At 43.2% G+C, this 22610-nt stretch overlaps 1 protein-coding gene and 1 pseudogene across 2 annotated transcripts in view; both read left to right on the top strand.

The window, feature by feature from the left end:
• Positions 1-22610, top strand: part of bcr (BCR activator of RhoGEF and GTPase) — a gene marked incomplete at both ends in the record, with an annotated part of 99372 nt that overhangs the window by 48524 nt on the left and 28238 nt on the right. Inside the window, 6 exon segments of the mRNA XM_083794454.1 lie at positions 696-800; positions 2653-2838; positions 12237-12344; positions 16316-16379; positions 17913-17965; positions 19079-19219. Of these exon segments, the coding sequence (XP_083650580.1) occupies positions 696-800; positions 2653-2838; positions 12237-12344; positions 16316-16379; positions 17913-17965; positions 19079-19219 (657 nt within the window).
• Positions 7918-9458, top strand: LOC310879588 (E3 ubiquitin-protein ligase TRIM35-like; annotated as a pseudogene). Its single transcript has one exon. The product of its transcript is annotated as an E3 ubiquitin-protein ligase TRIM35-like (transcript).

Here is a 22610-nt window from a genome sequence, read left to right as displayed (position 1 = left end):
TCTCCGGCTCATGCAGCAGAGGCCCCAGTTTAGCCCCCTGAGCTGGAGTCGAACCCCGGCCTCCAACTCAGCAGACCAGGCAAGCAACAAGCCAAGAGGGTTGTATACTGTAGCTCTCTCGGCGCGAGAGCTAGCTCGCGCCAAGCTAGCTCTCTTGCCGTGGCTTGTTGCCTTTGCCCTGTCGCTTGTTGTAGTTGTAGAAAAGTATTCCATACAGCCGTTTTCGCCATTGTAAACAATATACAGACTCAATTTCCCATAACCCTTTGCGCGACGGACCCTTTTGTGCGACGACGTCATCAAAAACGCGTCTCATATCCCCCATTCTGTCCGGTGGATTCGCCCCGTACGACTTAAAACGTGGATTAAACAATGGGGCAACTCGCGAATCGCAGGGGAAAGTGTTCTACAAATTAATGAATTAACTCTGAGCAACTCGTCAATAGAAGAAGCTTGTAGATCTGCCATTTTTGAAAAATCTTTGAAAATGTGTTGCAAATCTTTGAATATATGTTCTTTCAGAGCGAACGCTTTTTAACTCAAATCTTTGCTGTCAGGATTGTAGAAGACATTTTGAATCAGAATCTGGTCTCAGTGACGTGTGTGTGTGTGTGTGTGTGTGTGTGTGTGTGTGTGTGTGTGTGTGTGTGTGTGTGTGTGTGTGTGCGCGTGTGCGTGCACGTGTTTCCTTGCAGACGGAGTGTGACCTGGAGAAGGGCTTGGAGATGAGGAAGTGGGTTCTGTCTGGCATCCTGGCCAGTGAAGAGACGTACCTCAGTCACCTGGAGGCCCTGCTACTGGTGAGGACGCACGCACACACACACGCTCCGCACGCACACACACACACACACACACACACGCTCCGCACGCACACACACACACACACACACACACGCTCCGCACACACACACACACACACACACACACACACGCACGCACGCACGCTCCGCACGCGCTCCGCATGCAGACACACGTTTCTTCAGATTCAGTAGCCTGCTTTTATATATTCATTCATTTCAAGGTTTTATTATAGATTTTTCGTTAGTTATTTGTATTCGATTTTGAGTTGTTCTTTAAAAGTTTAGTTTTAGTTTTGATTTTGATTGTTTGTTAGTAGTAGTAGTAAGGTTGAAATCAATTTTTTGCAAGTATAAATTAATGCGGGTGTTAGAGGGTTAAGTGGATTTTCTTTTTTTTTCTCAAGGCTTAGCTTAAATTGTATTAATTTGAGTGTTAGTTTTAGATTTTTTTAATTGTCTCCACCAGGGAACTTTCCCACACACTCCCTAGCCTATAACAGGCCATGCATGTTAAAACATCTGCCCTGCATTTGTATCTTATGCACTGTATTACTCCTGCAAATTGTGTCCAAACATCACCCAAATGGGTATGCGTGATCAACGTGGATCATGTCATATTTGTCCAAAGTGCGGCTCGTTTTGAGCAAAATGTCTCAAATCATTAACGGTTTCCCTGCGGTGATTAAACAATCATGTTCCAGATCTCCCTGCCTAGTTTCCTCTAACCGTTGAAGAGCCACAGCGCCAACTTGATGGTTCACGTCATGAAAATCCGCCTTAAAATGGTGTACCGTAATCCCTTGTCGTATTAAAATGGTGTACCGTAATCCCTTGTCGTATTAAAATGGTGTACCGTAATCCCTTGTCGTATTAAAATGGTGTACCGTAATCCCTTGTCGTATTCCAAAGTGGCGATCACAACAACACAGCGGAGAAGGAACGCGGTAGCGTTGCACACCGCACTGGGCCTCAATTTCCCAGAACCCTTTGCGCGCCAGTGCGACGGATGTTTTTTGCGGTGGCGTCCTCAAAGCGTGTCTCCTATCCCACTCTGTCCGATGGAAACCCAGTAAGTCTTAAAACGTATTAAAAACGCGGAATTTGGGAGGGAAGCTGTCCTATACAGTCAATGAACTCGTGTTAAGTCGTGTTAGGGAGGGAAAGTGTTTTAACACAGCGTCCGTTTGCCGCGAACCTTTGCACGCACACGAGCTTGCAGATCTGCTATATGTTTGCTATCTGGAAGATTTTGGACTAAGGGCAAACATTTTGTTCATTCATTAATTTTCATTCATTCATTCATTCATTCATTCATTCATTCATTCATTCATTCATTCATTCATTCATTCATGCGTTCGTTCATTCATTCATTCATTCATGCATTTGTTCGTTCATTCATTCATCCATGCATTCATGCATTCATGCATGTCATCTTCCCTGTTTGTCCGTCTTTGTCCACTGGCTGCTGATTCCGTCGACTGATACTAAGATGAAACTTTTTTTTTTCCCCACCGACGAAAACCAAACGGAAACCAAACGAAAACTAAGCCCACGGTGACTAAAACTAAATTAAAACTATTCAAGAGACCATGACTTAACCCATTCTGACCTGAGATCAGATTCATACGAGGTTTCCACTGGACACACACTGGTCTGATGAACCCATTCTGACCTGAGATCAGATTCTAAAAAATGTCAGTCGTTCTTCGACTTTTCAAAAATAGCAGACCTACAAGCTCGTAGCGCGCCACTCGGTGGCGCGATATGAGCTTGTAGATCTGCTATTTTTCAATAGCTAAAGCATAACATGATGCTAACACCAAATAATTTCCACCACTGTGTCTTCCACCAGCCCATGAAGCCTCTGAAGGCCGCCGCCACCACCTCCCAGCCGGTGCTGAGCGTGGCCCAGATCGAGACCATCTTCTTCAAGGTGCCCGAGCTCTACGAGAGCCACAAGGAGTTCTACGACTGCCTGCTGCCGCGCGTCCAGCAGTGGAGCCACCACCAGAGGGTCGGCGACCTCTTCCAGAAGCAGGTACGGTACAGCACGGTCGTCGTCGTATTGCCAGTACGTTGTGTGTGTGTGTGTGTGTGTGTACTGTCCATGCAGAGTGGTCAGTCACCAGTGGGAACTCACCTATGGCTTTCTATGGCATAATATGCAGCGCCCCGGCAGGATCCGCCGTCATCAGTGCCCATACCTGAAGGCGGGGTTGGCGAAAGGGCCTTTCTGTGTGGAGTTTGCATGTTCTCCCCGTGTCCCACGCTACGTCCAACCAGGGAAACTCCCCCCTGTCAGTTGTAAAGGAGCAACTTGGACACTCAGGCATGAAGGAAGCATGAGTTCAAGTCCGTTGCTCTCCCCAGGTTGGCGGAGGGTGTGTAGAGCCCATGATCACATTAGATGATTGACACAGGGATGAAAAATGGGTTACAAAATCGTGGGATAAAAAATATATTGAAAGAAAATAATATTATGAATGTCAATTTCTTTACTATGGCACATTAGGAGTCCAGCTAGTTTTTGCAAAGACCCCCTTAACTCTGAGAGTGTTCGAATGGCGGCGCGGGGGTCCATTTGGTTCAATAGTGGCTGTGTTTCTGTCTGGTTCTGTCTTGTTCTGTTTTAAATATCACACTGATAAACACTGTCAACCTTGAGGTGAACGTTGTGTTGGTGCAAAATGATACGTCACCAACGAAGGCTACTTAATGTGCACCTCACAGCTGTGTTATCTATAGCCCATTTGATTCTACAAAATGTCTTCTAAGTCATGACGGTTTAATGAAAAACCTCATGTTTCTATGTCAGTCGTTCTCAAACATTTTCATGTCAAGGACCCCCAAGAGGATATGTAATTGGCCGTCGACCCCCCCCCCCCATCTGAAAATATGTTGTTCCAGGGACCCCTCCTTTGAGTTAAAAACGTTCGCTCTGAAAGAACACATATATATTCAAAGATTTGCATCACATTTTCACTGCTATAGATCTGCTATTTTTCAACATCTAAAGTATAACATAATGCTTAAAACACCAAAAGGGGTTCCCAACTAAATTGGGTTAGGACAGTTGTCTCTCGAGCTTATTCAGGTCAAGGACCCCCAAATTGATCTGAATTTGGGGGCAGACCACCGTCTGAAAAGGGTCCGGGGGCCGGGGTCCACTGAGAAAAATGACACCAGTCTGCCTAAACCACTGTCGTTTTTGGAAGCACATTTTGATTTAAGTTTTTTTTATTTGAATAGTTTCCATTTAGTTTCAGTCACATTTTAGTCACCTGGAATGTCTTAGTGTTAGTCTAGTTTTAGTCGACTAAATGTCATAAGATTTTAGTCGACTGAATCCACAGTTCACACACACACACGCACACACACACACACACACACACACACACACACACACACACACAAACAAACACACACACACACACACACACACACACACACACACACACACACACACACACACAGTCACACACACACAGTCACACACACACGTGTGTGCAGACGTGTGTCACAATGCTGTCTTTCCAGAGCATCAGTACACTGCATGCTTTGTGTCTCAAAGAAGCTGCTATAAATAGACGGCATAATCTGAGTCAAAGTCTAGCTCTCTCTCTCTCTCTCTCTCTCTCTCTCGCTCGCCCCCTATTAACTTCTCATAGCATGGCCCCTCAGGGTGTATACTCTAAACTGAGGAAGGGATTATTTAATTTGTCTCTTAGCGAGGAAGAGGAGGAGGAAGAAGCACATGGCGGGTGAAATCCAATGTTTTATATCCATGCTGTTATATAGTTCAATAACGGATCCGTAATAATGTGCTGCCCCTCACCATTTCTCTTCATGCCACCTTTGTTGAGCAAATGCACCAAACGAGGCCCGACAATGTGTTGTTGGATCGTGGAATAATGTCTAAGAACCGACCATCACTTTTCCCCTTTTTTCCAGTGGCGGCCTCATATATGTTTCAATCGTTTCAATTCAAATGGGCCTCCAGCCTCCAGGGGACAAAAAAAATTAAAGTAGTAGTAGTATTAGTAGTATAAAGGGCATGCTTAAAGTGAATGGCACATCGAGTGGCAAAGCAACATGCAAAGTGAGTTTAACATTGTTTAATGTTGTTTAATGCAATCAGAGAGGACGTTTCTGTTTGGATGCATGGGCTGTCAAGGACAGAGAGTAGTTTTTGGCCACTCAGTAGGCATTCCTGCATAACTTGCGGGTTTGATGATGATGTCACAAGCATACCCTGTATTGTAAGTAATATTGCATTGCATCGCAGCCTTCCAGCCCTCCAGTGCTGAGAGTTGCGATTGCATCATTGTTATACATTACAGTAATTTCAAGACAAAGTCAAATTGTTTAATCAAGCTGCTTTTGTGTAATTTTTCTACTTGGCTGTGCTGTATGCTGTTCGTGCTTTGAAATCCGATAATTCACACTGAAAAAATGAAAAAATAGAAGTTTATTTTAAAATTATATATTAAAAGTATGACGTCATGAACGGGGCCTCCCGATCCTTAAGGCCACCCCTGCCTATGTACCCCGCTTCTCTCTCTCTCTCTTCCCCTCTCCTGCTGTCCTTTCCAGACACATGAGCTAAACTGTAAACAAAAATCCCTCTATTAGGAAAAAACTGCGGTTACATGACAGCCATTGAAGTTGGAGCATTTGTATATTTATGTTATTTGTCATATCTGCCCTGTGCAGTGTTTGATTAGGAAGCCTAGAAGGCAAAAATAAATGTTGTTTGTGTTCATATGTGTCCCAATGTTCAACAACAGAACCCAGCAAAGATTTTAATTAAAAACGTTTGCATTGAAAGAATAATATATTCAAATATTTGCGCCACCTTTTCAAGATTTTTCAAAAATAGCAGATCTAGGGTAGGTATACCCTCACAAAAACATGCAGTAATCCTGGTCACTAAACTGCCTCCCCCTGGCCAGCCGGGGCGCCTGATGGAGGGGAAAGGAACTGGTCGGAATAACGTGTTCCTTCCACGCGCTACGTCCAACCAGGGAAACCAGGAGCAACTTGGACACTCAGGCATGAAGGAAGCATGAGTTAAGTCCGTTGCTCTCCCTAGGTTGGTGGAGGGTGTGTAGAGCCCAGGATCACATTAGATAATTGACACAGGGGTGAAAAATGGGTTACAAAATCATTGGATAAAAATTTTAATATATATATTTTTTAAGCAAATCTACAAGCTCGTTCGTGGCACTCGGCGCCATGCTATGAGCTTGTAGGTCTGCTATTTTTCAATAGCTAAAGCATAACATGATGCTTAAAACACCAAAAGCCCTGAATGGTTTAAAGCGCTTAATAGCAATTATTTCAGCAACAATTAATCATCAAGATTTAATAATCATGACAGCCCTAGAGAGATGAGGGTGAAGGAGAGAGGATTCACCACTTGAACCCTAGCTTCCTTGAACCCTAGCTTCCTTCCGTATGCTGGTGCTTAACCCATTTTGGACTGAGGTCGATTAAAAAAAAGGCTTCAAAAGCCTCTGTTTCTATGTCAGCGGTGCTCAACCTTTTTCATGTCAAGGACCCCCAGAATTATCTCTATTGGGCCACGGACCCCCATCTCAAAATATGTAGTTCCAGGGACCTCCCCAGAAGCCAATATTTTAGTTAAAAATGTTAGCTCTGAAATATATATTCAAAGATATGTGCCACATTTTCACGACTTTTCAAAAATAGCAGATCTACAAGCTCCTAGCGCGCTAGGTAAAACTATCATTTAGTATGGGGGGGGGACCTTAGAGTATATATGAATAGAGACGGCACCCAGAGGAAACCCTGAGGCCGAAATGGACATAGTGGCCGAATTTGGTATTGCAGCGCTGGGCCAAACTCATGAACGCGCTGGTCCGCTGACTATCACTGTGAATGCTGTTTCATACGTGAACGCCGCTGTTTCATACGTGAACGCCGCTGTTTCATACGTGAACGCTGCTGTTTCATACGTGAACGCCGCTGTTTCATACGTGAACGCGTGCAATGATAGTCAACGGCACAGCTCGTTCATGAGTCTGGGGCAAATCCATCCCAGAATGCACTCTGTTCCTGAGTGAAATGCGCCTGATGCGCTTTTGAGCAACTTAATGCAAGTGGACGGGAGGAGATATGCGGTGCCGTCTCTATTCATATATATACTCTAAGGGGGAGACCCCCTGGAACTCCCTCAAGGACCCCTGTGGGGGGGGGGTTGGGGGATCCACTTGCTCTAAAGGTGAGAGTAATTACGAGCTGTCACTTAACGCACAATGGACTGTGGACAGTAGTCATTAGCAAAGGTGTTGCAGTGACCTGTAATTAGGTCATGCTTGACAGATATCCTACCTATTTGACTCTCATTAGCAACATTTAGTGTACTGCTGCTCAAACGCTGTTTGTGGCTGCGTGCGTGCGTGCGTGCGTGTGCGTTCGTGCGTGTGTGTGTGTAGTGAATGCGTATGGTACTGTATCTCTCTGTTTTCTGGAGAGTTGATCTGTGTTAACCCATTTTGACCTGGGAACGATTCTACAAATGCCTTCTAAATCCTGACAGTTTTCTGAAAAACTTGAAAAACGAATGCTCTGAAAGAATATATTCAAACATTTTCACGAATTTTCAAAAATAGCAGACCTACAAGACCTATTGAGTGGAATGCCCCTTTAACTGATCATGAAGAGCAGGCAGGTGACTGGAATTTACAGCTGTCTCTGTTGTACAAGGGTTAATGAGATACGGCGTGCATTGTAAAACACTTTGGTCAAATTCCACACTGAGACAATAAAATAAATCTAACTTTTCCCATTCTGTTCACTCTCTTGTTCCCTACACGTTGTCCATTTGTCTTGTCTATACTTTATAATAGATAAAAGGCTGTCCTGACTTCAATACGTTCAACCAATTCAGTTTGTGTGGTCTATGCTGAATCAGGCACACGGTGCATGTGTGTGCGTGAACTTTGCAACAGGTCTGTCAAAGCTCCACCCCTCACCTGACTTATCTGAGACGGTAAGATTGCACTTTGGATCAAACGCACAACTTCCAGCGAGGAGGACAGACTGTCTTTCCATCCACAGCTACAGGAGGGAATAGTGACCCAGACCACTGGAACAACCTGCTGCTGACTCTGTCAACTGAATAGACTTTAACAAGAGCCTGCACGATTCACTGCGAAAGTAAACTTCAGGGAACATTCTAGAAGACAGAGTGTTTACGACAACCGACTGGCTGGATTTCCTGTCTTGAGCAGAGTGTTCGTAGCTTTACTGAAAAGGCAAAATGGCTGCCAAGGTGTCTCTTTCGGAAGAGGACTTTTCCTGTCCTGTGTGTCACGACGTCTTTAAAGATCCTGTTCTCCTGTCGTGTAGTCACAGCTTCTGCAAAGACTGTGTACAGGACTGGTGGAGAGGGAAGGAAATAAAGGAGTGTCCCGTTTGTAAGAAGAGACAATCAAGGGATTTACCCATAGACCTGGCTCTGAAGAACCTGTGTGAGGCCTTCCTAGAGGAGAGACTGAAGAAAATGTCAACAGGGTCTGAGGTTGAGGATCTCTGTGGTCTGCACGCTGAAAAACTCAAACTGTTCTGTCTGGATTGTCAACAGCCAGTGTGTTTTGTGTGTCTTCATTCAGAAAAACACGCCAACCACCGTTTCAGACCCGTCGATGAAGCTGCTCTGGATCACAAGGAGGAGGTCCGGAAATCACTGAAGCCTTTACAGGACAAACTGGAGGTCTTTAATAAAACTAAAACAAACTATGACCAAACAGCAGGACACATTACGTTCCAGACCCGACACACAGAGACGCAGATGAAGGAACAGTTTAAGAAGCTTCATCAGTTTCTACATGATGAAGAGGAGGCCAGGATCACCGAACTGAGGGAGGAAGAGCAGCAGAAGAGTCAGATGATGAAGGAGAATATCGAGGGTGTGAACAGAGACATATCAACCATTTCAAACGCGATCAGAGCCATAGAGGAGGAGCTGAGAGCTGAACACATCTCATTCCTGCAGAACTACAAGACCACGATGGAGAGAGTCCAGGTCACACTGCGGGACCCACAGCCGGTCTCAGGAGCACTGATAGACGTGGCCAAACACCTGGGCAACCTGGCCTTCAGAGTCTGGGACAAGATGAAGGACATTGTCTCCTACACTCCTGTCATTCTGGACCCCAACACTGCCATCCAGTATACACCCTGTCTGATGATCTGACCAGCGTGACACAGGGAGAGAAACGGAAGCTTCCAGACAATCTAGAGAGATTTGACCGCATGGGCCATGCCCTTGGTTCTGAAGGCTTTAACTCAGGGAGTCACAGCTGGGATGTTGAGGTTGGAGACAATACACTCTGGATAGTAGGTGTGTTAGCAGAGTCCTATCAGAGGAAGGGATACACCGGGGGTCCATTCTGGAGAATAAGGTATGGCGGTAAATACAGAGCAGACTCCTCAGAGTCAGGCACTGATCTCTCAGTGAAGCAAAAGCCTCAGAGGATCAGAGTCCAGCTGGACTGGAATGAAGGAAAGCTGTCATTCTGTGATCCTGATACTAACACACACATACACACCTTCACACACAGGTTCACTGACACACTCTTTCCATACATTGGTCATGGTCGTACTCTGAAGATCTTACCTAGATCAGTCTAACTCTGGACAATGTACCATAGACATGATGAAGACAAAGATGATAATTATATGATGATGATAAATGATAGATTGATAGAGCATCTTGATCGATCAATAATGGTAATAATGTTAGCATTAATAACCTGATGATATTACTGACCATGGTAATGGCAATAGTTGTTATATCGGGGTTTAGATGTATAAATTAACCTGTTAAAGGGGAATAGCCTACGACTCATTTTCAACATTTTACTATGTCATTAATATACCAACCTAGTATATAACAGTCCCCCCATTCTGTGTTGCCTAGAACTGGAGGTCTGAAAAGAATCAAAACTATCTATGTAATGTAATACGCTACATATATGATACTTTTTTCTCATGTAATTATTGTTTCATTTAGTGTGTACAGAGTCATATGTATTATGTATGTACCTTTGATTTTGTTGTTGAAATTATAGATCTGAAAGACAGAAATCTATGTATAGAAATGATTTGGAAAATCAAATAAACTTGATCTACCACACAACATCGGTGGAATTTGACTCCCACGTTTAAGACATTAAAAGTTACGACATTTTATATGACGCTGAGCACAGGTCAGTATGTTAAATATTACACCCATTTTATAGAGTCTATTTCTGCCCGAGGTTTCTTCCTGTTGAAGCAGCACTAATATGTGTAACGTTTCTCTTCTACCCTGGATTTGAACCTGGTTTCATGCACAGACATTTTTTACCATTGATCTAATAGAGCCGGCCTGCTTGCTCAGGGGATAACACACACTATCATACAGATTGTATATGTTATATTGCATACTCTAGAGCATACATGACATTTTTCATGTCATCTGAAACCAGGGAATCATCAATCAAATTGATATATCGGTTGTTCAGTTTGACCCACCAGTTTTGGAGACATGGCTTATAGAGTAATGTCTTGCAGAAAACAGCAAGTTGAGAAAAGAGGCTTGAAAGGATCACTTCTGTGGTCTCTTAACATTACACCTAGCTACATGTTTAAGCTTTTTTTTCATATTTAAACTTATTTCAGACATGCTCTAGTTAGTATGTGAAGAGTCTGCCTGTGATATTATTAAAAACAAAACAAAAACATTATCCTCTGGTAAAAAGCTGGAATTTGCACGATGGCAGTCTCTCAGTCAAATCTGGTCACATTTATGAATTGACCCTACGTAACTCTATTCGTACAAACTTGGGAGTTTTACCCATTTTGGGCGGGAACCCCTTTTGGTGTTGTATATATATATATATATTCATATTGTATACTGGCTGGAACAACATATTTTCAGATGGGGGTCCGGCGGCCAATGTCATAATATATTTGGTGTCCTTGACATGAATATGTTTGAGAACCACTGACATATAGAAACATGGGTTTTTCAGAAAACTGTCAGGATTTAGAAGATTGTTTTTGTCAGGCCTAAATGGGTTAAATAACCACTGAGGGGCTTTAGTTTAGTTATTTTCAAGGATCCCAATAATAATAATAATAACTTTATCCGTAACGCTTGTAAATCTCTAAAGCTTCGAGCGCTGTCCATGGTGAGCCGTCGCGCATCCATGACGATCGTATGTCATTTGTGACTTTGTCTGCTGCCTTCAGGAAGGAGATATGGGGCTGTATTTTGCGTGTCTTAAGTACCAGGTCTTATTACTTGACTTAAGACCTGGAGGCGTGGTCAATGCCATTTGGCTATTCTGAGTGGCCAAAGAGCATTGACCACGCCTCCAGGTCTTAAGTTAAGCAATAAGATCTGGTACTTAAGACACGCAAAATACAGCCCACAGTGTCCCAGCATACAATAAGGTTGAAATAAAGAGGTCCTTTGTCCACCAGTCGACTTTGAGGCTTAATCAGGAGTTGTAGTAGCCACGGGGTAATCTAGGCGGTGGATATTGCTCTTGTCTTTATGTATATGTAAATTGTCTTGTTGTGTTATGGCAAATGTGTTCTGCATACTTGGCTGCTGGGTCGAAAGATACATTTCAGTGTGAACTGACAATAAAGTACTACCGTATATCATATCATATCATGTCTTGGCATTGCCCTGGACATATAACCATTTCTGACGAGAGGTAAACGCGGTCTGTGCTAAATGCTGCTGATCATTGTGTGTCACAACAAGAAGCCCCCACAGCTCACCGATAACCCGGAAATGAAACCATATGCCCGTAAGACTGAGACTGAGGAGTAATATATGAGGAGTAATATATTACACTCCAGACGGTGCATCCGAGCAGTGTTGTTTTTGGCAGAAAACTTAGATTTTAGTATTTAGTCGTAGTCTTGAATAGTTTTAGTCACCTGGAATGTTTTAGTGTTAGTCTAGTTTTAGTCAACTAAATATCATAAGATTTTAGTCGACTAAATCTACGGTTGATTCAGCCGAACAAAATGTACTTTGGCGGGCCTTGATGCCGTCATAATGGCTGTTTTTTTTTCCACTTGCTGAAACCAAGTGTAAAATGACTTATACTGGATCTCTTGTCCACTGTGATCCCTTACGAACATCTTAGTCTAGTTTTTATTTCTTGACGAAATTGTCAATATCTTTAGTCTCATAGTTTTAGTCAACATGGCGTGGTTTTCATTTCGCTTCCAGTTAGTTTTCCTCTGTGAAAAAACGTAGCCGAAGAACATTTCTCGTCATCGTTTCAGTCGGCGAAAACAACACCTTGTAGATATTCTACTCTGTATTCTATATACTTTTCCACCATGCTCCACTGCTGTTGTTGTTGGGTGAAAATGACACGGTCTTCCCCTCTTCTTTGTCAGGCCAGCCAGCTGGGCGTCTATCGGGCCTTCGTGGACAACTACGAGCTGGCTGTGGAGACGGCGGAGAAGTGCTGTCAAGCCAACGCGCAGTTTGCTGAAATCTCTGAGGTAAGTCGGGCATAAAGAAGATATGGGGGGGATGGGGACGGGGGGGGATGTACTGTGCAGGAGCTCAGCGTTCGGTTTGCTTGGGATTGTATCACAGTCTTAACAATTGTGACCAGAATTGACTGCCATCGTGCAAATTCCAGCTTTTCACCAGAGGAGAAAAATCTTATTTTTTTTTAAATGAGTTAATAGCACAGGCAGACTATGCACATACTAGGGCACGTCTGAAATAAGTGTCAGAGCTGAAATCGACATGTAAATATGAAATAAATGCTTAAACATCTAGCTATAGGTGTAATGTTGGAGACCACAGAGGTGAACCTTTCAAGCTGTGTTTTCTCAACTCTCTGTTTCTCTGCAAGACATCACTCTATAAGCCATATCTCGAGTCCAAGGCTGGTGGGTCAAATTGAACGACCAATATGTCAATTTGAAGCTATGATTCCCTTTCATATGACGAAAATTCAAAAATAATAATAATCCAATGGCAGTCTCTAAGTCAAATTTGGTCACAATTGAATAAGAAATGGGGACGCCAGGTTTAAAAGTGGTTTTAATGTTATATAATTTAATGTTATAACACGATAACTTTGTGTTGTGTTTTACATGGTCACGTGCAGGGCCATCCATCCCAGCATGTTGTGGTTGTGTAGAGGCTTTATACTTTAGACATGCTTCTGGAGGGTATGCGCGTGACATCATCATCAAACCAGGAAGTTATGCAGGAATGCTTACTGAGTGGCAGAAAACTACTTTCTGGCCTTGACAGCCCCATACAGACATATTATTGCTTATAACAGCTTTGAAGTTATATATAATCACGGTAGTTCGGTTTTATAAATCCTTTCATCTCTCTGAATTTGAATTTTGTCTTCCACTGCGCTGTAGCTACAGTACTGTGCTTTACAACATTTGACAATGGGCTGTGGACACTTTACTTTAGTGCAGTTCTTGCAAGTAGAATTACAATAGCTAGTAGCTATACTGTACCATTATTGGTGACGGTTCAATTTTAGGTATGTAGTTTAACCCATTTTAGGCGGGAACCCGTTTTGGTGTTAGCATTACGTCATGCTTTAGCTATTGAAAAACAGCAGATCTACAACCTCATAGCGCGCCACCGAGTGGCGAGCTACGAGCTTGTAGGTCTGCTATTTTTTGAAAAATAGAAGAGCGACTGACATAGAAGACATTTTTAGAATCTGATCTCAGGTCAGAATGGTAAACAGTCAGGATGTAGAAGACATTTGTAGAATCTGATCTCAGGTCAGAATGGGTTAATGGCCTTCTGAAGAAATTATTTTGGGGGGTCCCCAGATAATAATAATAATAATAATAATAATAATTTGCAACTGAATGGCAGGAAAATGGAAATTTTGAGTTTACATAGTACACATAGTATACATGCATAAACTTTTGTTTGTTTCATAAAAATCCACTGTAGACATTCTGTGCGTGATATTGTTTGTTGTAAGTGTCAGAGTTTGGGAGTGCTCTTTTGGATATCACTCAACGGCCCATGCGTACCACCTGTTTTGAATTTGCACATAATGCAGGAGGCAGCAGGAGGTGTAGCTTTACTGATAACGAGTGCTTCCAGACTCCAATACTTTCACCTGCGAGGAATCTCTTGACAGGACGTATAGCACATAACAAGTCTACAGAGGTTTTTTATTGAAACAAACCCTTTTACAGATTGAAAGAGGATAATTCGAGCTTTTCGCACATGCAGCTGCAATGTTGGTGAGTCTGACGTTGTTTAATACAATCAGATAGGACTTTTCTGTTTGGATAAATGCGCTGTCAATTGGAAGTTGCACCTGTTTAGCACCTTGCTAAGATGGCCGCGGTCTGAATATCGCCAATAAGCCTCTCTGCCTTACTTACTTGTGCATGCGTTACAGTATAATAATAAGCCTCTCTGCCTTACTTACTTGTGCATGCGTTACAGTATAATCTCACATGCAGGTTAGACACTAACTCTACGGTGAGATGACTCTCAATACAGAACCCTTGCTTTGACCTCCTTAACCCATTTAGGCCTGACGTCGAAAACTTGAAAAAATGTCTTCTAAATCACGACAGTTTTCTGAAATACCTCATGTTTCTGTATCAGTGGTGCTCAACATTTCATGTCAAGGACCCCGAAAATGATATGTAATCGGCCGAGTTAAAAACGTTCCCTCTGAAGGAATATAGGCTGTATATTCAAAGATTTGCGCCACATTGTCACGATCTTTCAAAAATAGCAGACCCACAAGCTCGTAGCGCGGCACTCGGTGCCGTGCTATGAGCTTGTAGATCTGCTATTTCTCAATAGCCATTATAACATAATGCTAAGAACGCCAGAACGGTGTTCCCGTCCAAAATGGCTTAAATCGTCATATCCATTTTGCAGCTTCTAATAAATCATCTGGTATCTCGCATTAACTTGCAAGTTAACATTCAGCTCGCCGTTCCAGATAAGAGACAGAGAATCCATCATGGAGAGCCATGTTAATGGTCCGCGTAATGACGCATATGGCTCTTAAGGCGGGATAGTGAAAGGGTTATGCTGAGGGTGGCACCATTTGGTGCGAGCTGGTATATGGTTGAAATAGTTGAGCTTTTTCCAGCCACTCGTTTGTCCTTTTATATAGAACCCCAAAGTGGCACTCATTATAGCCCCCACGGAAACGCCATTTGAAAAGATATGCCAGGGGTCCCGATTAAAAGAGGAGATTTTTACGGCTCTGGCAGTGCTAACTTGTGGATATGAGTTGTATTTTTTCCACTGAATAATAGTATGTGTGATATGTGAGCTTACAATAATAAGTATGAAAAAAAAATCATTAACATGGTGAAACACATCTTGATGACGTCATCAAGATGTGTTTCACCATGTTAATGATTTTTTTTCAGACCTCCAGTTCTGGGAAACTCAGAATGGGGGGGACTTGTTTTAAATTATTTCCATACAACAGCTCTAACGTATATTAATGACATAGTAAAATGTTGGAAATGAGTGGAATGCCCCTTTAATCATGTTCCATCATTCAAGGCCCAAGGGCCTTCAAGTGCTGCAGTCTGGCCCCTTTTCCACCGGGGTTGAACCGGTTCGGTTCTTTCTTCCCGCTAAATATTGAACCAGTTCAGACTGTTTCCACTGAAAATGAGTTGGTTCCGAACCATAAACGTTCGTTCCCAATGTGAACCACAAAACGGTGGTTCAGCTTTGTAATTGCACGCAGCGCTTTGTGAACCGAGACGATATAAGTGGGTGTGTCAGTAGGTTGGAACTTGTCAGTGGGTTGGAACTTGGGAGGACGCAGACACAGTGACACACGCAAGATGCGATCAACCATCTTTGAACAAAAATACGTTTACATTGATTGCCAACGCAAACATGAAACGATCCAAACGTATACGGATGCATCGCGATCCAGAATCCAGCTGAGACTTGCGGGGCGTTATAATAACTTGTAACCCTGACATCACAACCTCGTGGATACTGTTTACATCGGTTTGTGTTGTGCAACGCCCTCGGGGCGTCTGCGGGCATGACGGATCCTTCTCCTTTTCAACATTTTGTGTTTAGGTATAATAGCGCCACCAAATGAACCGGCCGTCAATCTGGTGGAAATGCAGCCGGTTCGCGACCGGTTCGCAAAAAGCACCAAGGTTCGGAACGGCACTGGTTCTGAACCGAAGTTATTTTGGTGGAAAAGGGGCCTCTGTGACTGTGACCAGCTGATGGTCACAGTTAATTAATTGATGCATCGAGGAATTAAGGCAATTTTGTCAAATAGGTCTACATCTATTCTAAGATGGCATCTTAAATAAATGAAAATGTGTTGAAAATCTACAAGCTCACAATGCGTCGCGACGCATTTTCAACGACGCGACACATTTTCAACAATCTGAGTATTTCTGTTTCCCCCCTCACTTCTGTTTCTACACTCATCATCGTATCACATCTCTTTCCTTCTCAGAACCTGAAGGTCAGGAGCACGAAGGACTGCAAGGACCAGTCAGCCATGAAGAACTCTCTGGAGAGTAAGCCAACCTCGTTTATGTTCTCTCACATCAAACAAAAATAAATTACTAATTATTGTGTCACATAATAGGGACGGAGCTGATCGTTCTTTTTTTTTTAAATTGATAACGACCACCTTATTGATCAGGCTTATCGAGCCGGCGGGGTTCTTATCGAGCACCATGCACTAACGAGCATTTTCTGTTATTTTGTGGAATATGGGAGACAATACATTCTGAACAGAACCAGTGTCTTTTACTATAGGGCCTTCAACTGCAGTGCTTTTCTAACAGACAGAAGGCAATAGAGCGTTGCAGTCCTTCACCCTTTCAGAACAACGAGTGGCCCAGGAAATGAATCCCAATGCATTTTGACCATAGGCATTTCCAGATTTGTTAATTTAAAGACCTTTTAAGCGTTGTACGAAGCCAACTCTTGTCGTGACAAATCATGACAACACACACAATATTTTGGACCAAACAAAGAATTAGACAGTAGAAAAAAACGGCAGGTTACAACACTTTTTTTGTTGTTTTTCTTCTTTGTAATTATTTGTTTGGTCCAAAATATTGACGCTTAAAAGGTCTTTAAATAAATAATTTAAGAAATGCCTATGGTCAAAATGCATTGCGATTCATTTCCAGTGTCCAGTGGAAACCTCGTATGAATCTGATCTCAGGTCAGAATGGGTTAGGGGTGTAACGATACATTTTAACAGCGATATGATACGTATCGCGAAACATGGTCGACGATACGACACATGGTACGATACGATTCGACGATTTGAAATCGATACGGTAATTAAGTAATTAATTAGTAAGTAATTAAACCCGTCTTTTTAATTTTTCTTCAAAGAATTGCTAAATACCACGCACACAAATGTAGTATTATTATTTATTTATTTTAGATATTTTTTTTTGCGGCTTACGCCTTTTATTGATTTTTGAAGGGACAGACAGTAGGCTGACAGGAAACGGGAGAGAGATGGGGGGATGACATGCAGTAAAGGCCGTGTCGGGTCCGGGAGTCGAACCCGCGGCACACTGCGACTGGATTACCAGTCCGGTGCCCAGACCGTTACGCTACGGCCTGGGCCACAAATGTAGTATTATTGATACCCCCCCTAGTGTCTATGGATATTTCAGCATTATTGTGTGAAGTCTCTAAAATGCACATCATTTCTTGACACACTTTACCGTATATATATATATATATATATATATATATATATATATACCTCGTCCTCACATCAACAACAGGACTCAAAATGGACAAAGTATATCCACACTTTTCCTGGGCTGTGTGTGCTCCAATTCCTGTCGATTTGATCCAATGAAAGCCAATGAAACTGGTCAGATGACCAATGATATCCAATGAAACCAACAGGAACTGGAGCACACACACAGCCCAGGAAAAGTGTGGATAGAGCGTTGCAGTCCCCCCCCCCCCCCTACCAGGGTCATGAAAGGGGGCGGGACTGCGACCCTCTACAGTATATCCCTTATAAGAATAATTCAGAAACCAACGTGAATGATGTTCTTGCCTCTCCATAGCGTTGCTGTACAAGCCGGTGGACAGAGTCACGCGCAGCACGCTGGTGCTACATGTGAGTATATGAGCGAGCGGTATAATCCTGTTTTTTTTTTTTTTTTTTTATATATTTTTATCCCACAATTTTGTAACCCATTTTTCACCCCTGTGTCAATCATCTAATGTGATCCTGGGCTCTACACACCCTCCGCCAACCTAGTCCCCATATATGGGGGATAAGGGGAGAGCAACGGTCTTGAACTCATGCTTCCTTCATGCCTGAGTGTCCAAGTTGCTCCTTTACACCTGACAGGGGGGAGTTTCCCTGGTTGGACGTAGCACGTGGAAGGAACACGTTATTCCAACCAGTTCCTTTCCCCTCCATAAGGCGCCCCGGCTGGCCAGGGGGAGGCAGTTTAGTGACCAGGATTACTGCATGTTTTTTGTGAGGGTACCTACCCTAGGGGACACGGGGAGAACATGTGAGGGTACCTACCCTAGGGGACACGGGGAGAACATGTGAGGGTACCTACCCTAGGGGACACGGGGAGAACATGTGAGGGTACCTACCCTAGGGGACACGGGGAGAACATGTGAGGGTACCTACCCTAGGGGACACGGGGAGAACATGCAAACTCCACACACGGTATAATCCTGTTATAGGAACTCATGTAATACCACAGCTGTCTTTACTTGTCCCTGATCACCACCTCGTCTCCATTACCCATTATAGAATGCAAAAAGCATAGTTTCACCCAGTGGTGTAAAGTAACTAAGTACTTTTACTTTATAACTACTGTATACTTAAGTACAATTTTGAGGTATTTGAACTTTACTTGAGTACTTTAACTTCTACTCCACTACATCTCGGAGCCAAAATTTGCACTTTTACTTCACTGCAATCGTTTGAAAACTTTAGCTACTATAGTTACTTTGGAAAACATACATTAACCACTTCAACCCTATACACCGAGTGGCGCGCTACGAGCTTGTAGGTCTGCTATTTTTTTAAAGAGCGACTGACGTGGAAGACATGTTTAGAATCTGATCTCGGGTCAGAATGGATAACTGTCAGGATGCGGAAGACATTTTGATAGAACCTGATCTCAGGTCAGAATGGGTTTAAGATTCACTCTGACTCTCTCTGAAAAAGGTGTATTTGTGTGCCGTTGGTTTCTGTGCTGTACAGGACCTCCTGAAACACACGCCCTCCAGCCACCCCGACCACCCCCTGCTGCAGGACGCGCTGAGGATCTCTCAGAACTTCCTTTCCAGCATCAACGAGGAGACGACGCCTCGCCGGCAGTCCATGACTGTCAAGAAGGGAGAGGTAAAGGAGTTTATTTTTCGTATAATTCTTATCCCACGATTTTGTAACCCATGTTTCACCCCTGTGTCAATTATCTAATATCTCTACACACACCCTCCGCCAACCTTGGGAGAGCAGCGGACTTGAACTCGTGCTTCCTTCATGCCTGAGTGTCCAAGTCGCTCCTTTTACACCTGACAGGGGGGGGGGCAGAGATGGGCAAAATACATTGAAAATGTATTTTGATACAAAATACAAATACTGGGTCAAAAAATTTATCTAAATACAAAATACAAAATACATCTTCAATCCCAGCGAAATACAAATTACAAAATACAAAAAAAGTATTTCAAATACGTATTTCAAATACATGTATTTCAAATACTGCCCATCTCTGATGGGCAAAATACATTGAAAATGTATTTTGATACAAAATACTAAATACTGGGTCAAAAAATGTATCTAAATACAAAATACATCTCATTTCTTCCATCCCAGCGAAATACAAAATACAAAATACAAAAAAGTATTTCAAATACGTATTTCAAATACATGTATGGGGGGGGGGGGGGTTTCCCTGGTTGGACGTATATAGAGCGTGGAAGGAACACGTTATTCCAACCAGTTCCTTAACCTTTTCCCTTCCATCAGGCTGCCCCGGCTGGCCAGTGTGGAGGCAGTTTAGGAGTCTGAAATCTAATCTTTTTTAAATGTTTTTTTTTGTGGCCTTCGCTTATATATTTTATGGAGGGACAGACAGTAGGCCGACAGGAAATGGGGAGAGAGATGTGGGAGTGACATGCAGTAAAGGCCGTCGGGATCGGGAGTCGAACCCGCGGCACACTGTCAGACTGGATTACCAGCCGAGGTGCCGGGACCACTGAGCCATGGCCCAGGCCTGGAATCTAATATTGAACCACTTAATTAAACCCTATACTTAGTCAAACTGACATGAGTTGCAACGATCCAGTGTACACCTATAGGGCCCTATCTTGCACGCCAGTGACGCCACCTCACCCATGTCTATCTTCAACCGCTTATCCGTAGTCGGGTCTCCGCCAGAGAGCTCCAGGCCTCCCTCTCCTCCAGAGCAACATCAGTAACTTCTTCCCGGGGGATCCCGAGGGCGTTGCGAGGCCAGTGAGTCGATGTAAATCCCTCCGTGGCGTGCAAGATACAGTATAGGGCCCGCAAATGTCTAATCTACAGGATTACTGAGCTTGCTTGCTGCTGTTGGGATGGTACTGTAGATCTGCTTTTTTCTTTTGCCGAACATTCCCCCCCAGAATAGGTTTTATTTGTCCTATTATAAACCCAAAATAAGTAGAAGTGCAACAGCAACAGATGTGCAAAAAAAAGGCAAAACATTTGTTTACAGTAATAAAATGTCTTTAATCAGACCAGTGTGTGTCCAGTGGAAACCTCATATAAATCTGATCTCGGGTCAGAATGGGTTAATCAGACCAGTGTGTGTCCAGTGGAAACCTCGTATGAATCTGATCTCAGGTCAGAATGGGTTACAAGTGCAAATGTTCAGAACAACAAAGAAAACAAAACAAACACGGTTCCCCAATAATGTATAGATGAGATATACAACTTAATTAGCCTACTACTTTATGAATGAGCGACAACATTGAGTCTACATTAATAAATAATACAGAATAGAGCGTACTGTGCACAGTTACACACACACACACACACACACACACACCGCTATGTAGCTTATAGACTGCTACGCTACAGCACTGCTAGTTCTATAGCTTAGATATAGTTTAACCCATTTAGCCCTGATTAAAAAAAGATCTTCTAAAGCACGACAGTTTTCTGAAATACATATGTTTCTATGTCCTTGTTCTCAGACAATTTCATGTCAAGGACTCTCAAAAATATGTGTAATTGGCCACCGACCCCCCACCCCCCCAGCTGAAAATATGTTGTTCCAGGGTCCCCCCCCCCAGAAGCAAAGGTTTGAATTAAAAACATTCGCTCTGAAAGAATATAGATTCAAAGATTTGCGCCACATTCAAAAATAGCAGACCTATAAGCTCGTAGCTTGTAGATCTGCTATTTTTCAATAGCTAAAGTATATAACATAATGCTTAAAACACCCGCCCGCCCGGAAAGGATTGACGTGCTGCATTTCAAACGGCTAAAACCAGGACACATGCTTTTGAAAATGCACCTCTGTTTTCTCGCTTTCTCTCTGATCCATGAATCCTCATCTCCTAGGACGCTTACGCAACACACACGCACGCACTCACGCACTCGTCTCACGCGCACACACACACACACACACGTACACATACAGTACACACATGACACACCACTCCCCCGCCATCACTTTCACCCCCGAGATGACTGTATATACACTGACAGCCACATGAATGGCTGTCATTTGATTGACAGCTTGCGTGACACCGGCGTATACATAATAATGCCTTGTAATGAGCCAGTTTTCCTCCCTCTGACTGGAACATTCCAAATTAATTATTCATAAATGAAGGATGGTGGGGGGGGGGGGGGGGTGCGGGCCCAAATCATCCTTCTGTTTCCCAGAGGGTCATTATATTACAGCATCCTCCCCATACACTGCCAGCATTGTATGTTGTACGGGGGCAGGAACATCATATCTCCATATTTAAAATATGTTTTTATTTGAGAGGGGGGGGGGGGGGGGCTACATTATCACACATCTGTTTTATGTGTGTGGCCGGGTGGGTCACATGCAACCAAGTGTAAAATTACTTATAGTGGATCTCTTGTCCACTATAGAGCGTTGCAGTAATTTCTCTATGGAGAATAACATGGGCTCATCTTAAAATCGTTTCGTATAAGCTGTTGTGGTCCAAAAATAAACAAGCCGTCTCTGCATTATTGTCGGGGAGGTTGTCTCTGTATCGTTTGCGACAGTCAGTCACTCATAATGATACAGTCTGCTTCTAGCGAAAATGTAACTAATTCAGTAGCAGTAACATTAGCGTTTTCTCTCAGTCAGTTGATTCTTCATATCCATATATGAGTGAAACGGCCCCGGGGTGACATGTTTATTTTTCAAACACAGTTCCTTATATGAGGCGATCTAAAATCCCCCCTATGGGGATTATACAATGCAAATAAAAAGTACACAAACCAGTGGATTTGCGCCCTCTAGCGATATTGACGTCAGACTTCGGTGCTCAGTAGCTGAGCCATAGCCAATTAGTTGTGGTCCTGTCAACATTTGCATTGCTCTTTTTCACTCTATTCCTAGTGCTTCCTTTAGTGGAAGCACTCTGAGCCCCCCCCCACCCCCACCACATGTATAAAAGGTTTGGCCAAAAAGCGTTTATTTTTCCACCGGAAAAAAAACATACTTTTAGTTGAATGAATGAAAGAGTGAAAAACCTTATTCCGAACATGATAAAAAAAAAAT

The sequence above is a fragment of the Protomyctophum parallelum genome (assembly GCF_964188405.1).
Source record: "Protomyctophum parallelum genome assembly, chromosome: 21".
Lineage (NCBI taxonomy): Eukaryota > Metazoa > Chordata > Actinopteri > Myctophiformes > Myctophidae > Protomyctophum > Protomyctophum parallelum.
The sequence above is the reverse complement of the archived record's forward strand: the minus strand, read 5'-3'. Positions and strand labels throughout refer to the sequence as shown.